Raw genomic sequence first — 15,379 nt, 5'->3', positions numbered from 1 at the left:
AAAATACTCTTATCTATGACAGCAATAAAAGATCTACTGATGAAACTTTCAAGAATATTCTGGTCATGTCATCCTGAAATTTACAGTGGTCCAGAATCAAAGTCTTAAAAGCTCATGAGAATTGAACAGCTCAGTTTTTCAAGCAGCTGAGCATTTCTGCAATTGGAACCAGTTACAATCAAAGAAAACAAAATTCAGTCACAGCCACAGATGTCCTTATTTCACATTAATCACAATGGAAAAGCAGTTTAAATAACTTCAGGTCTTTTATATGCAAACATCACTAAAATGAACATCACTGAAATGTGTTATGTTTTTTCCTTTACACAAAAACCAATGAATATTTCCTGTGTATTCCTGAAGAAAAAGCATTCAAAATACAGCATCTTAATGGCACTTAAGCTATGCAGTGTTCCTGTTAGATCATAAAGGTATAAGCTTACTGAGAAGCCACCTGTGCCAGAGCAAAAACAACCTCAAAGGGAAAACAAAGGGACTCAATGTGGTGCTTGCTGTATTTGTGCACTACAGATTTTCATAATCCTTTTCCTAGAACAGTGAGAAATGTGAATCTGGCCCTCAGCAAGCACAAGATGAGCCCGAGGTGCATAAAGCAGTCAACAGAACAAAGCTGTCAGATTAAATAAGGGCTTTGAATAGATCAGAGAGCCCTGCAGGGAAGCTTTCCAAAGGTGATGCTACCGACCCACTAGGTATCACATAAACCTCTGTTTATATGTTAATAGTCTGAGGTGAAGAAAATGCTACCTCAATTCAACAGGAACTATGGATATCTCATTCTTGGGGTCAAGTAAAAGAAATGCTTAACTTTTGAGGCTAAATGATCACATTATTAAATTAGATATCTTTTTGAAGTCATCAAAATCTACTTTGTCCCAAGTCATAGGCTCAGGGCAGAGCACTGCAGTAAAGTTTACAGAAGAAAACTACTGTTCTTTGACCTCTTTTTGATTACCTGCACTTTGAAGCATAAAAGCTGATTATCCTATCTGAGCATACAAATGAACTAGATTTAGTTTTAGTCACAGAATTATTAAACAACAGTTGAGTTTTAGTGGCTGAAATCTGAAAAACTGTTAGAATTCTATATTTAAAACAACTGACCTGGGCACTCCTCATTTTTGTATGTTCCCTTACTATGCCACCTCCTGGCTTTTCAAATGTTGTTCAGTTTCCATGACAGAATAAAAACCAGTAAAATATAGTCATTGGGAACCCTGTCAGTATATCCTCCATCCAGTTTATGTGCACTAAGGATTTGACCTGGGTTCTAGAATATTGAATAACAGAATTATGAAAGAGACTACACTCCAATCTCTGAAAAGAAATGCTCAGTTGCACAAGACTTCTCTCCAACAACCTATTCCGTTTCATGCAAGCAGTAGGCAGCCTAATTTTCTATGTTTTCTTCTGAAATGATCATGTTCCTATCACACCTTGTAACAGCAGTATTAGTCTATCTATTCAAAGCAAGTATAAATTAAAATATCCTGTTAGGAGGAAAGGTATTATTAAAGATTGGCATTTTAAAAATCACGCACTTCAGAAGATACATGGGAAAGATCCTATTAAATCATCCCTAAAGCTGACACACACAAAGGGAAACAAGTTTTCCTCACTCAGCTTGTAAAGCAAACCTTGGCTAACCCTCTTCCATCTGCTTGGGTACTCAGTCACATGTGTCATGGAACAAGTCAAGACCTCTCATTGTGCTACGTCCTCCCATATTCACCAGGGCACTCGTTCAGTGCCCAGGCAAGGAGTACTTGTAATTTAGTGGCACTCATCAGCAGGATATAGATGAATGACTTACACATTACTAGAAAAATACCATTAACTCCCTTCTTTTATCAGGTAATCTTTTGTGAGAATGGAGGCAATGGCTTGTAGCTTTCCATCCTGTTACCATTTTTTGATGCATTCGATCTTTGATTTGTCTTTTTGAGCACAGGTTCCATTGAAGTCAGTTACATGACTAAAGGTTATCAGTGAAAGCAAGGAAAGCAACACCAAATTCAGAACTTTTCCACTGTTAATAAAAAGAATGAAGCATCTCAACCTTGCCTGTAATCCATCTTGCCAATCATAGGAGAAATTAAAAGGAAAGAGCATTAAAATGAAGCAAAGCAAGCTGAATAAGATGTATTTTTTTTTAATCAGAACAGAACTAAGAAATGGACTTTGGTTCAGTACTTACTCCAGGCATTGAGGCAATCATCTGTTTATGTAGGATTGTTGACTCAGCTAGTTTTGTTCCAGCATCTGCACAAACAAACTAAGAAGAAATTAAAGCTAAGTTATTTTAAATTATTTTTTGAGGAACCTGAAGACACTAATAATTTATTCATTACTTCATTAAAATCAGTTCAGATCTCTTCTTGCTTTTATTCATAGTAATTTGCCTTTAGAGATCTCTTTCTTTATAAACAACCTACTTAACTCACCATTATAAATGAGATAATTTTCTTGAAAAAAAATCTGACTTTAATGTGCTTAATTAACACATATGCTGTGCAGAAGCAATTTGAAGAATATTATGTAACAAATCAGACTTTCCTTATGAAAAAAATATATATTTGCTATTTCTTCCATTTATCAAACATTCCTCTCATTATAGAGTGAACCCATGCTAGAGAAGGATAAGGCAGGGTGTATTCTTCACTGTGATATCACAACATGTCACTGGAGTTCTACAATGATGAATTATATGAAGAGGTTTGAAGTTGACAACATACTAGTATGGTGTGATATAACTTCTGCACCGTACAACATAAACAAGCTGTTTCTGAGACATGGTCAGTGTCATGCTACAGTATAATATCTCTCATGCTTTTCTTATGCTTTTATTTTACCTATTTTTCTTGTTTCTTTTTGTTTCCGAATCCCTTGACCTAAAATCTCCAATGTCCACATCATTCATACATTAAACTTGCTAATGCTGTTATTTAATCATTATAAGCTTCAATAATGCTTTGAACACACTGCAAATGATTTGCTTGTTCCTATAACTTCTTGTCCTAAAATTATATCTGCACTTGAACAATTTTTGTCCATAGTGATGCAATATAACTTTCTTAGAAAGAGCAGACAGAAAATAACTGTCAACTGAGGTCTAAGCCTTAATCTTCCTTCTGATTAAAAAATTAATTGATACCATAGTACTTTCACAAACTGAGACAGATATTGACTACCATGTTTTATGGCTGTCTAACACATATATGTTAGCAGAACTTTCAATGATTGACTGCTCTTCATGAAAGTATTTCAAAATATCCTTTGCAGTCCTAGAATTTACTCTTACACTTCCACAAGCTTTACAACAAAACAGATCAGGTACACTGAATCTTAGAGACTGACTGAACAAGCAAATTCTAAAGAGATACCAGTACAATTTGAAGTCAATGGAAATCCTGAAGATGTGTGCTGATGAAATGTGAGCAGGAGAAAAGTACTGGGAAACAAAATGCTGTGTGAAGAAGCAGTTCCTATGGAAACCCATGGAACAGCAGCATGTACATGATGGCTTTCATTTGCTAGGATAAATCAAGGAGACAGTCTTAATGTACCCTTTAGCATCCACGACATCCATGCAAAGATTGGAGTGATCTGGTTAAAAATTCTCATTCTTTGTAAAGTGGGACAAAGTTAACTCTCATCTTAGCCTTAATGTCACCAGTGACACTGATGGCACTATGTAATCTGGATAAACGTGGGTGTCAAATGTACCTTTCTAGGAACTCCTTTGTTAGTCAGCCCACGACTGATCTATCATTAACTTAAAGTGCTCATAGCTCCTTTGTTATCTAGAACAGTTTGACAGAATCTCTGTATTCTGTGTGCACTGTCTGTATAGAATCTTGCATACAGGCTAACATGTCCATGGAGACATGACTTCTGGAAATTAAAACCATTTCCGTTTGGTGCTGTGTTAACTCTGCTATGTCTTTATTCATTCAAAAGCATACAATTTGAATTAATATCCTGGTGGCTTTGTGTGGTAAAGAGGTGAACCAATCCCTTAATTCTATTAATGGCACCAGAGAATATTTCAAAAATAAGAGAGAGATGCATTTTTACTGGTAGATTTCTTAAATTACAGTGGTGCTTAAGATGGGCTTAGTGGTTACTATGGTGTTGCAATTCCAGAGAATGTTGAGTGATTCAGACCACATACTACTGAGAGCTGCCAATTTACAGTCAATGGGAGAAGCTGTCATCATGCCTCCAGTAGGCATCTATGGCAGATGGTCTGAATACAACCCCTATTCTTCACCACTGACTGCATAAAAACAGAAGCTGGCTGCTTTGGATGGCAGGAAATATGAATCACTTCATCAGCCTCTGAAAGAGAGACATCATAAAAGACATTTATATCCACATTAGATGCTGTTGTGTAAGGTATGAATACATCCCAAAGTGAATACAGCATATGGGAACAGTGCTAGGAGGAAAACCCAGGCAAATACCATTTTATCTTTACGAGATAAGGTGATGTAAGAGAGTTTTGGTTACTGTGTTTCTCAGGCAATTGACTCAATGTGAAGCACAAGTGTAAATCAATAAAACCCCACTGCCAAAATTGACATGGCCTGCTGGCATTCTCAAATGACAAATTCAGGAAGGACTAGACAGGGACTAGGGGCATTGTTATGCTTTGGGGCAGCCACAGGACTGAACTATAGGAGTAATGCAGAATAATTGCTTTATTCAGTAATACATGAAAAATCAGTTCAAGTCAACAAAAACCAATGTACACGGTATAAAGGTGCATCACTGCAGCTGTAAGACAGAAAGAGGTTGGTGGTTGTTATTTGATGGTATTGACTGGGACTGAAAAAATGTAAGTTTGAGTTTAATAATAATTAACCAAAAAAATACAAACTTCTGCTTTTTAACTTAAATGGATTTTAAAAAACAACCCCTAAGCATCAAAAGAAAAAAAAAAAAAACCCATATTACTCTTCCCTTCACAATTTCTTCCCCTAACACTGATGGCATAATAATTGTTTTCAGAGTTATCCTAACTGCCATATTATTTCATTTGTCAGTGTTATTTCTCTGTTAACTGGAAATAATTTACTTACTATGAGTAATGGACTTACTTACTATGAGTAAGAAAATAAGTCCATAGTAAGCTACATGAAGCTTTGACCCATAATGGGAAGGTAAGGAGTGAATGGAGCTGTGATGCTGGGAGCATGGGGTATCTACATAATAAACACCTCACCTGAACCTTATGAAGTGCTATTATGCTGGTCCCTATAATTTTAAGTTTCAAATTTAAGTTCCTAACATATCATTGTTATCTCATTGTAAATGATGAGAGCCCACTAGCTGTGATTACATTTAATGGCCTTCAGCAAATTGTTTTTGAGGGACAGGCTTGTGATGCCAAACTGTGCCTTCTTGGAGGCAGAAGTTTTCACAAGCCTGTATCTCATTTCCTCATATTTTCCAAAGGTAGCTTGACTCCACAGAATGAAAGCAGCAAAAATATTGTCAATGTATTTGTTGGTGGAAAACTGCAGGTCAAAAGAAAATGGCCTTCAGGAACTGGAGACAAGCTTTCTGCCAGAAACTGAGTTGTGACCCATGATCCACTAGCAGCCCTTCCCACACAAGCTGGTGAAGGGGTTTGAGGCTAGGATATAAAGAAAAGGCAGCACCAGGGGTAGCTGCCCCAACAGGACATGATATAAAACTCAATGGACTCAACCCTTATGGGTCCCTTCCAACTCAAGATATATTCTGTGATCTTCAACATAACAGCAGTGATGCACAGGTCATTATCATTATGAGAAATTTGGATTCCAAATTTAGTTTCTCACATTTTAATGTAGCAGCCTAACTTTATGCACCAATGCATACAAATGCAACTGGATTTGGATTTAAAAAGTTCTTGTTTCCCCAGACATTGCTGGTACTTTCCGTAACCACGTTGGACTCAGTTCTTCAGCCTCTGCCCCACTCCCAAACCTGGGCCAAGCCAGGATCAGTATGAGAACTACATCAGAATTTCCTGTACCTGCACCAACAGCAGCAGATTCATGTCTGGTAAGGGCGACTTCAACTTGAGTGCTTGCAATAACTCCAATATAACACAGCGTGTCAAGTAGAACTTATCCCTTTCCTGCAATAAAAAACCACAGAATTATGAATGCCCTGAAATTTACTGACAGCCCCTAGTAAACCATAAGATACTTTTTATCTAAGTTTGAGAATAACAAAATTACAAAAATGTACTTGTTTCTGCTGTCTAAAAAAAAAAAGCCAACATCACTCATAATTTATATAATTCTACAGACTTAATGAACAGACATCAATGAAGGTGATTTTTCTTTGCTGTTTCGTCAGACATTGTATGCAAGATTTAGTACTTCATACATGAAATAGATAGATTTTATAAAATAGTTATAAAACCCAGGTATGCAAACACAGCTTTCCTTAAGTAGTCCCATGAAAAGAGAAAAGAGGAAAGCAGTAAGAAACGACACACAAGCACAAAACTGGCATAGTATTTAGCATTATTCTTCCACTGAAGCTGCCAAAACCTGTCTATATTTCACCATACTCTCTTTCTGTTGTTATTCCCCTTTAAAAAAAGAGTGCCTCCACTACAGCTGCTTGGACCATCTATTTCCACTCATTAGACTGGCAGTACTTTTCCACTTCCACAGTAAAAACAGTCTTGGCTACAGCTGCTACAACAGAAACAACTTAAAACATAGGGGGAAATCAGCCAGTGGAGATTAGAACACAGAAGTCTAAGAATAGAGTTGTAGGGCTGAGTCAGCAAGGAGGTCCAAGAGATAAGATGGCCTTGTTATACCTCTTACTTTGACATTCTCCAACTTTAGACAGTAAGATAAAAACATCAAACAAATCCATAACTTGCTACTGACCACAGCAACTCAAGAAGTTTGATAAGCAGGAGCGCCATGCTCTATTTCAGACAACCATTAGTGATGAAATAAATGGTCTAATAATGAGAGCATATCCAAAGTATGCTTCAAATCTAAAATCTGGTATCCTCCATCTTGTAATCCCACTCACTTGCCTGCTCACTTACGTTAAATGTGTGACAATTTCTACTCAATCAGGGCCTCAGTTTCTCCACAAAATCTGCAAAATGGGATTATTTGTCTCTTCCTCAGAGAAGTTTGGTGAGGTTCATTAGTGAGAGACAATTTGAAGGCCACCTCCAGCTGCACACAGGAGAAGCTCAAAGTGAGAGTGAGCTTTTGTTGCAGCAGACCAAGCTGTCACCATTGCTCCTCTTCAGAGCACTGCTGTTCCCACACTAGCTGTATGGCATGCTGTCTAACAAAGCTTGCAGCAGCAGTGCATGCCTCCTACAGCACCTACATATCTCTGAATGAAAACAGATTTTAAATATCAGGCCTTGATCTGAGAGAAGGTGCCAAAACAATAGAATGGTGTGCATTCCATGGAAGTTATGATGCCAGTCTGTGAACCAAGAGGCCATACTTCAAACTCCTAGTTTCCTCTTCAATTACATGGAGTGTGCAGACAGATAACACATTTAGATGACAGAATGGGTCCCAAACTGCAGTCCTTGTCCTTGTCTGACTATACTGCTGCAGTCTAGGCAGCTAAAATTGCAGGAAGCTAACACTCCAGAATCAGCTTATTATGAAACCATTTCTTGAGGGGACAAATATTCAAAAGTCACACATTCCACATGCATGAGTGCTGCTCTGATAAAAAATATACAATATAAGAATATCCAGGAGAGGTCAGATGGGAACAAATGTCTTCAGTAAGTTATCTCCAACAAGGCCATAAGCAGAAGCAAAAGAATAAGAACAAGGCAGGCATGTATAATTTCACCAAATATTTTCAGCTCAGGGAACTTCTGAGCTCAGAGTGGTTTCTGTATAATTCAAAACTCTCAATGTATTTCTCTTCCACGTAATTGTCCATTGACCTCTGGGAGTCATGCCAGCCTTTAGCACAAATGGTAAAGAGTCACACGCTGTTGAAGAATCACTTCCCTTTACTTGCTTTCACTAGTTCCTATAAACTTAGTATGTTCTTTACACTGGAAAGGAATGAAATTACCTATCCCTGTCTGGATCACTTGGGACCTTGCAGACCTCTCTCACATTCCCATCAGGTCCTGCTCTTTCAGACCAAAGAGCTCTGACGTAGTTGTTCTGTAGGTGGCACTCCAACCGTTTGATCATTCCTGCTATCACTACCTGAACTTCCTCTGACACTACAATATTCTGAGTGGGAATGGAGAACTAGAATGGTGCATAATACCCACAGTGTAAACAAATCCTGATTACTTGTTAGAATTCCCCAGGAAGAGTGTCCCTTCCCACCATCAAATGCCTTCCCAGACCAGTGCCATACTCAAGTCAGTTGACATTTACATCCCCTCCAAAGAATGGAGAGAAGTTCCTATCAGTAACCCAGTCCAGCAGCCTACACTGGACTGAAAAAGAAGACATAATTCTTTCAAAAGCATTCAGCTATTTTACATACCAACATCTATGCTATACAGGATATAATGGGGCCATAATAAATTGCTTTTTAGAAAGGAAGCATAAGATTCATGAACCCCAGCTTTTCTTGGCTTTAGGGATAATACAACTGCTAACTGCCTCTTTCTCTAAGGAGTCTCCTATCTCACAGTCTAAACTCTTAAAGTTTGTTAAGCTCATGTGGTGAAGAGAGATTGAGCAAAATCAGGCAAAATGGTTTTTTGACATCTGATCTCTTACTTCCTGCACTGTACATCAGGAGTCAGGAGTGGTTACACATAAGTCAATGGCCCAAAGTATCCTTCCTACTCAAGTCTGCTTATTCCTATCATCCTGCTGGTGATAAATATGTATAAACTTTATATTCGGCCAGAAAGCCATTGCTCCTTGAGAATAACATCCAGGGGAGCCATATGTATAAATCTGATACCAGAAGAGTCAGGAATACACTATTTCAGCCACTGTTCAGCCAAATTAACTCTCTCACGTGTCTATGTATCCCTACAGAAAATGGCTTTGCAACCCTCAAATTGTGACTAACCACATGTTAATATTGAGAACATTAAACTACTGAAGTTCTAGTAGTACCTCAGGGTCCAAACTTAGTAATAAGAGTAAATTTCGATCTTTAATGGAGATTGCTATCCTCCATGTAAGGCAGTATAAAGCAAAAATCTTTATTTTATCACTGCTGCTACTGCAGTAAGTAAAAATACTGAAGATCTGCCTCTTAATATTCTTTAAAAATTCAATAGAAAAATCATGTGGCATTCTGCATTTACTCAATAAGGGACAACAGAACACCAGCAAAAGGCTAAGTTTAGATTCAAGCTTCTGCAGTTCTAAGAGATAAGAAAGCCAGAAAGAGTCCATTTAGGACCTTAAGACACTTGAAAGGAAAACTAAAGATAAGATAACAATCCACAGAAGAGATGGTACTCTCAACTGGGAGTTCCAAAGGCACTGAAAGAAACAAATTGCTGACCTGGAACAGAAACTCAGACAAGGAAATATCAGATTGACGTGAGTCTTCAGGCTCCAAGACAAGAGAAACTCAGATATTCCTGCCATAGGCAATTAGAAAAATGTTGGGTCTTTTTTCCTAAAGAAAAGATTTGGAGTGGTTGTACAGCATTGACCTCTACAAAGTGCATGTTGGAGTAGTTTGCTCTTTGAAAAGACAAGAATCCTCCACAGCTTAGCTGAAAGTTGCTGTTTTGTTCCAGTCAGCACACTCAAAGTTGCAAAACAAGCAATTACATTTGAATAGTTTCAATGCTCACAATTATATTCCTTCTGGAATTCACTTCTAAGTGGTCCTCTACCACAACACTCTTATTTACATACAGTGACTTCCACTGTAGAGAAACACAGACATCATAACTGATTTGGTGTTTTTTCTAACTGCAGTCATTAATTTGACACTTCTAAGGCAAAACTACGGTAAGCTTTCAGAAATAGCAAAGATAATGTAGTGTGGAGTTCCACTAAATTAACTATTCTGTGGCCATACAATGCAGAACATTCACTAATGCTTCCATTTCTGGGTCATCAGGTTGCATTAAACTAAATCAAGAAGATTTACCAAGCACTGTAATCCAAGCTTCCTGTGTGCAATTAAGTACTCACTACATTAACAGAACAATCAACCAGGCAGCATACAAGATACACATGTGGGTTTTCCAATACCATGGTTTTAACTACACTTCTCTGAAACTGCAGAGCCTGAGGAAAGTGAAAAATTTCCTGTAGGTCATGATTTGCTTTAGCAGATATACAAAACACTCTGATAAGACCACAAATGCAAGAGGGATATCTTTGCTTCTGTTTTAAATGAGGCTTTTCTGTTTCAATGAAAAAAAACCCCACTATTAGACTTCAAGTTAACATTTTACTCACTTTGCCTTGCCCAAAGCCTTAACTATAGATACAACTCAAAATAATTCCAAAAGCTAGGCAATCTCTTCTGTATTCAGGATTACTCCACAGCATAAACTCTTCTCTTTCAAATTAGACAAAAAGTTAGAGCTTGTTTGCTGTCATTAAACATACTGTTACTTAATTTCTATTTAATGCTTCAAGCCATTACATTTTGTAAAAATGTTTCTTATTTTCTGGTGGCGCAGTTTTTCTGTGAGTGTCATTGCTTTCATCATTTCTTCTTCACTGTTTGTACAGTGATATTTTAAGTCTTAACAAGACTGAAAGTATGCATGTTCCAGTTGTACATTATCAAAACAGAAAATCATGTAGCTACTTATGACAGAGTGTTTCCTGAGGATTAATTACTGTTCTGACAAATGTAGCAAGTATGGAAAACTGTGCACTCGGCAGCTAAAGCAACATTTTTGCTCAGTACCTTGACAATTTACGTAATGGAGTATATACGACCATGGGTTCCATTGCTTTTTTGTAGTTAAACTTCTCACTGATAGCTACAAAAATGAAGCTGAGTAATAACTGCTATTTGTACACCATAGCTTTCATCCAGGAATCTTTAAAACATTTTAAAAGTGTACATATACTGTTCTCTTTTTTACACAGCAACAGCCATGCATGCCAAAGGAAAATACCCAATACAGAATGAACAGGATCTAAGATGGTAAGCTCCTAACTTGGAGTTTTCCATTTTAGTCAGTTGTCTACTGCTTCAACCCACAGCTGTGCCCTCAAAAGGCACTACCAGGAATATTTAAGTTTTTACTCACAAGTGTGACTGGCTAAACTTGTGTACTAGGAAAGATATGACTGTACAGATATTTTAAGTGATGCATGAATACCAGGTATCTCACCAATATGAGAAAAAAAGTCCAAGTCCCAAAATCACATTAAAAAACTTTTCTGAGCAACATCTGCAGCAGGTTCCCATCATCTGTGTCTTTACTGTGAATGTAAAACTCAGCATTATTAAAAGGCACTAAACCATGATCACTACTTGATTAACCAAACTATGTTAAAACTGTTGACAAGCCTGATACTTGATACTGATTCCATCTTTATTTCCAAACTACTTGTGGGAAGCACTACTTTGTCCTATTTTCACTTGTCCCTAAAGGAAGATACAGTGTCACTGTTACCTTGGTGAAGGCTCGGTAGCACAAACCACACAGTTCCACCAGGTAGGCCAGAGTGAAGACAGCATTCTGAATTACAAAACTCAGTAATTTTGAAAAAGGTTCCAGAAGACTCTGCAATGACATGTGTTACAGAAATCAATAACCCGTAGTCCAAAACAGCAAAGAAGCATTCCAACTCTGAAATGCCTGAATGGAACAGCATTATTTTTAGCTCAGAGGCTGTCTGCCTGGGATTCACACCGTTTTGGTGAAACAGCTGTATCATATGCCTTCATGCTTCTGTCAGAAGTTAGAAACAAAAAGTTAGAAAATAGTTCCACTTGTGACACAGTGTTTATAAGAGATGCTGTATAGTTTATGCAGGAAAACCTCACTGACTTCAGTGGAATTGTACTGACAAACGTCTGAGGAAGCTCATTAATCTTTTTTTTTTTTAGAGAAAAAAAAAGAAGAGGGGGGAAAAAAAGAAAGAGAACATCAAATCTTTAAGAAGATATACATTCACACCCACATAAGAATGTAATTCTACCCCCACTTCACCGTAACCTAGATTCCAAAGCTCTTATCATTCTCCAAACAGTATTGGACTACACAATTTTATGCTTACATATAATGCTCTCCTAGCCAGGGGAAATGAACACATTCATACAATTGCACAGGCTGGCTGTATCTGCAGCAATTGAATTTTGTCTTCCTGGAACTTACCCTGGTGGCACTAGTGGTAGGTATCTTCAACAAGCAAATCATGATTCTTAAACTAGAGTCTAAAGAACACTGAACATATTTGAAGACAAAAAAGAAAAAGAAAAGAAGTTAGTGCCCTTCTGTGTACATATCTTGCTTATAGAATAGCAGCTATGAATAACTTACAAGTGAAATCTGAAAAATGATCCCTGATGATTGATTTTTAATTACCTTCTCTAAACTGGCTTATCCTTGAACACAATCATGCCTTCAGTGGTAACATACACAGCATAGGTGCACATCATCAATCTTATTTTATATGTCTGTGCTTGTTTTGGACTATGATATTTTCCCTTACATATTAAGGCATGTCACAACCGCAACATTGGAATATGCCCTGTCACCAGCTGTTTCAGATTCCTGAAGTTGTTCCTTATGATGTAATCTTTATTTTAAGTAAATCACACAGGTTACAGCACTGAATGGACTTTTCAGGATCAATCCATTGTCTTGCCTCACCCCTGCTGTAAACATCTATAATATCAAAGGGTCCCCTATGACCCTAAAGAAAAGAACAGGAGATTGAAAGCTCAAGAGCAAGCAATTGCTTTACTTGTATTTGCTAATAATTCCTCCAATGAATAAAAGGGAAATCAGAGTAAACCCTCCACCTAAAGGTTCTGTGAATGGTGGATATGCAGTTGGAACCACTAAGATCCAATTAATTTGTTTTTATTTATTTCAGTTACATAAGATGCAGCAGATTGGGGTGGCTAGTACACTGAGGGAATAGTTATTGCCTTTTGGCTTAGTAAGTGCTGAAGGATAATGCCACAATTTACCAAAATCTAAAGATGTTTCAAGATCTGACTATTGCAAAATAGTGCCAAGGAATTTAATATCATTCATGTAGCCAGGTGGTGACAACCAATTTAAAAGACAATGATATCAGTCACCAGTTTAGATTTTGGATCCCTCAGCCCATATAGAACAACACTGCTTTGTACAGAAAAAATTACCACTGGGTTCATTCACACCATAGCAAACAGATTAAGTGCATCAGAATTCCATTTAATTTACTGGAGTCTACTGGAAAGACTCAGAAGTTTTTACTGTGTTTGCTGAAATATACACACCAGGAGATAAGATCCTGCTGTACGTCTTCTAAGCTCAGAGCTTCTCGATTCAGTTTCTGTAACAATATTCTATTACAATCAGAATTACAACCTGGTCAGCCAAACAGGCTAGCTCCAAGTCCCAATAGTCTAAGTTCCCTCTGCCTGTCTGACTATGGTGTACTTTCAGCAAATTAATTAGGTGCTGCTGCTTCTTAAGAGTTTTATTTAGTTTCAACAGTTAGAACCAGATGGATTTTCGTTGTCTAAATACTGACTCTCTCAAATGCAGTATTCTAATCCGACAGAGATAGGGCATAGAAAATGCATAGGAGAAAGAAGTGAAAAGTACCCTGGTCAGAGTTGCTGCTGTTACCCACAGAAAACATAATTAAAGGGATGAATCAGAGATTCAATAAATCCAGTCCTCTGGAAACATCAGCTGAATCATTAGGAAACATTCACACCAACCCACTCTGACTGGTTATCCACAGTTCATGCAGTTTCAGTACATTCTGACCAATGGCAATATAGCTTGTTTCAGATGCCCACACATCATACCTTAAGAGGCAAAACACATGGGAGTTTAGTAAGGAAGGTCTGAAACTGATTACTAATTGTGGTCCAGAGGTTGCTGGGGGAATCCATCGGCAAGGCTTCCATAAAGGTAGCAATGTTTTCCAAACAGCGGAGCATCGCACCCCCTGCTGGCAAATTCTTCTTGTTGTTTAAACCCTGGGAAAGGAAACGAGAACTGTGAACCATCATACACGTGCAGAAATGGTCCCTGACACGGCATTTGGAAGTGCTGAGTTTGAGACCAAATACTGCATGCTTTTTCTACTGTGTTAATGATAGTGTTGTCCTGGGAATTTGAACTGTGTATGTGAAAGTTAGTCTAGAGTTCCAAAGCACTGACCAAAAGATTTTGAGCCTAAATGTTTTAAGCAGGGTCTTAACTCATAATCTGCTTAGACTGGCATGGCAGTAGAAAAAGCAAAACTAAAAGTATTCAGGAGCATATTTTTCATGTTTTCCTTTCAGTTTCAAAGAAGGTATGTTCATTAATGTTCCATAGACCATGTATGCTTTTGTGGCTTGTGTCCTAGGGTGAGGCCTGAAAAGACATAAGCAGTTTTAAAGTGATGCCAACATCTTTTATGAGGCAATTGCCACGTTCTTGGAGGAACAGGACACATGCAAGTGACTAGTTCCAGCAGGAGGAAAAATGGTACAGTAGAAATAAGCCAGCTGCAGAGAAGGAGTCAGTGAAAGGTAGGCAATAGATTTTTGGAATATTAAAGAGAAACTGTCATCAGATAAAATGAAGAGGGAGAACTGAGATGTATGAGTAGAAGTGGTCCTGAAAACAAAAAGCAGTGCTTGGGGAAGGAATGGGACACCCTACCAGCGGTGAGGACAGCCTAATTACTTCCAGGGAGGACAAAACAAAAATTCAATGTTTTCGATGAAGCAAGTTTGAACTTGAATGAGGAGAAATGACCCTGATAATGCTAATAAAATTAGCATCACTAACACAGCCAATTGTCAACATACCTCTAACAGCTGGCTCAGAGCAGCGATGGAACTCAGCTCACTGAAGTCCATCAGAGACGTAGCCAAGGTCCGTAAGAAGCTTCCATCTGAAATTTGAATGATATTCTCGCACTGGCTGTTCATACAGAGGGAACTGAGGGTCAGAAATGCACTCAGGTATCGCACATTACCTTTAATAATGCTCTGGAAGAGCTGAGGGAAGATGCCATTGGGAGCCAGCTGATGGAATACACAACGGAGGAACTGCTTGGCCACACCTGCAGCATTTCCAGGGATCATCATGCTGAAAATGAAGGCAAAAGAAGACAAAAATTGCATTGCAGATTAAACACTTGTCATTGCTGACTACATGGAGGAAATAAAGATGCTTTTCTTTTTAATTATGGAATTGCTCAGTTATGAGTGAGACACTCAA

The 15,379-nt window shown here is 38.0% G+C and overlaps 1 protein-coding gene across 1 annotated transcript in view; it reads right to left on the bottom strand.

The window, feature by feature from the left end:
* The window catches only part of UNC79 (unc-79 homolog, NALCN channel complex subunit), a 107,693-nt gene that overhangs the window by 14,729 nt on the left and 77,585 nt on the right, over positions 1-15,379 (bottom strand). Inside the window, exons 39-45 of the mRNA XM_030950001.1 lie at positions 15,135-15,247; positions 14,965-15,050; positions 13,969-14,142; positions 12,314-12,382; positions 11,609-11,719; positions 6,047-6,151; positions 2,219-2,296 (exon numbers count right to left, since the gene is read on the bottom strand). Coding sequence (XP_030805861.1) covers positions 2,219-2,296; positions 6,047-6,151; positions 11,609-11,719; positions 12,314-12,382; positions 13,969-14,142; positions 14,965-15,050; positions 15,135-15,247 — 736 coding nt within the window. The remainder of the gene's footprint in view (positions 1-2,218; positions 2,297-6,046; positions 6,152-11,608; positions 11,720-12,313; positions 12,383-13,968; positions 14,143-14,964; positions 15,051-15,134; positions 15,248-15,379) is intronic.

The sequence above is a fragment of the Camarhynchus parvulus genome, chromosome 5 (assembly GCF_901933205.1).
Source record: "Camarhynchus parvulus chromosome 5, STF_HiC, whole genome shotgun sequence".
NCBI classification, from domain to species: Eukaryota; Metazoa; Chordata; class Aves; order Passeriformes; family Thraupidae; genus Camarhynchus; species Camarhynchus parvulus.
The sequence above is the reverse complement of the archived record's forward strand: the minus strand, read 5'-3'. Positions and strand labels throughout refer to the sequence as shown.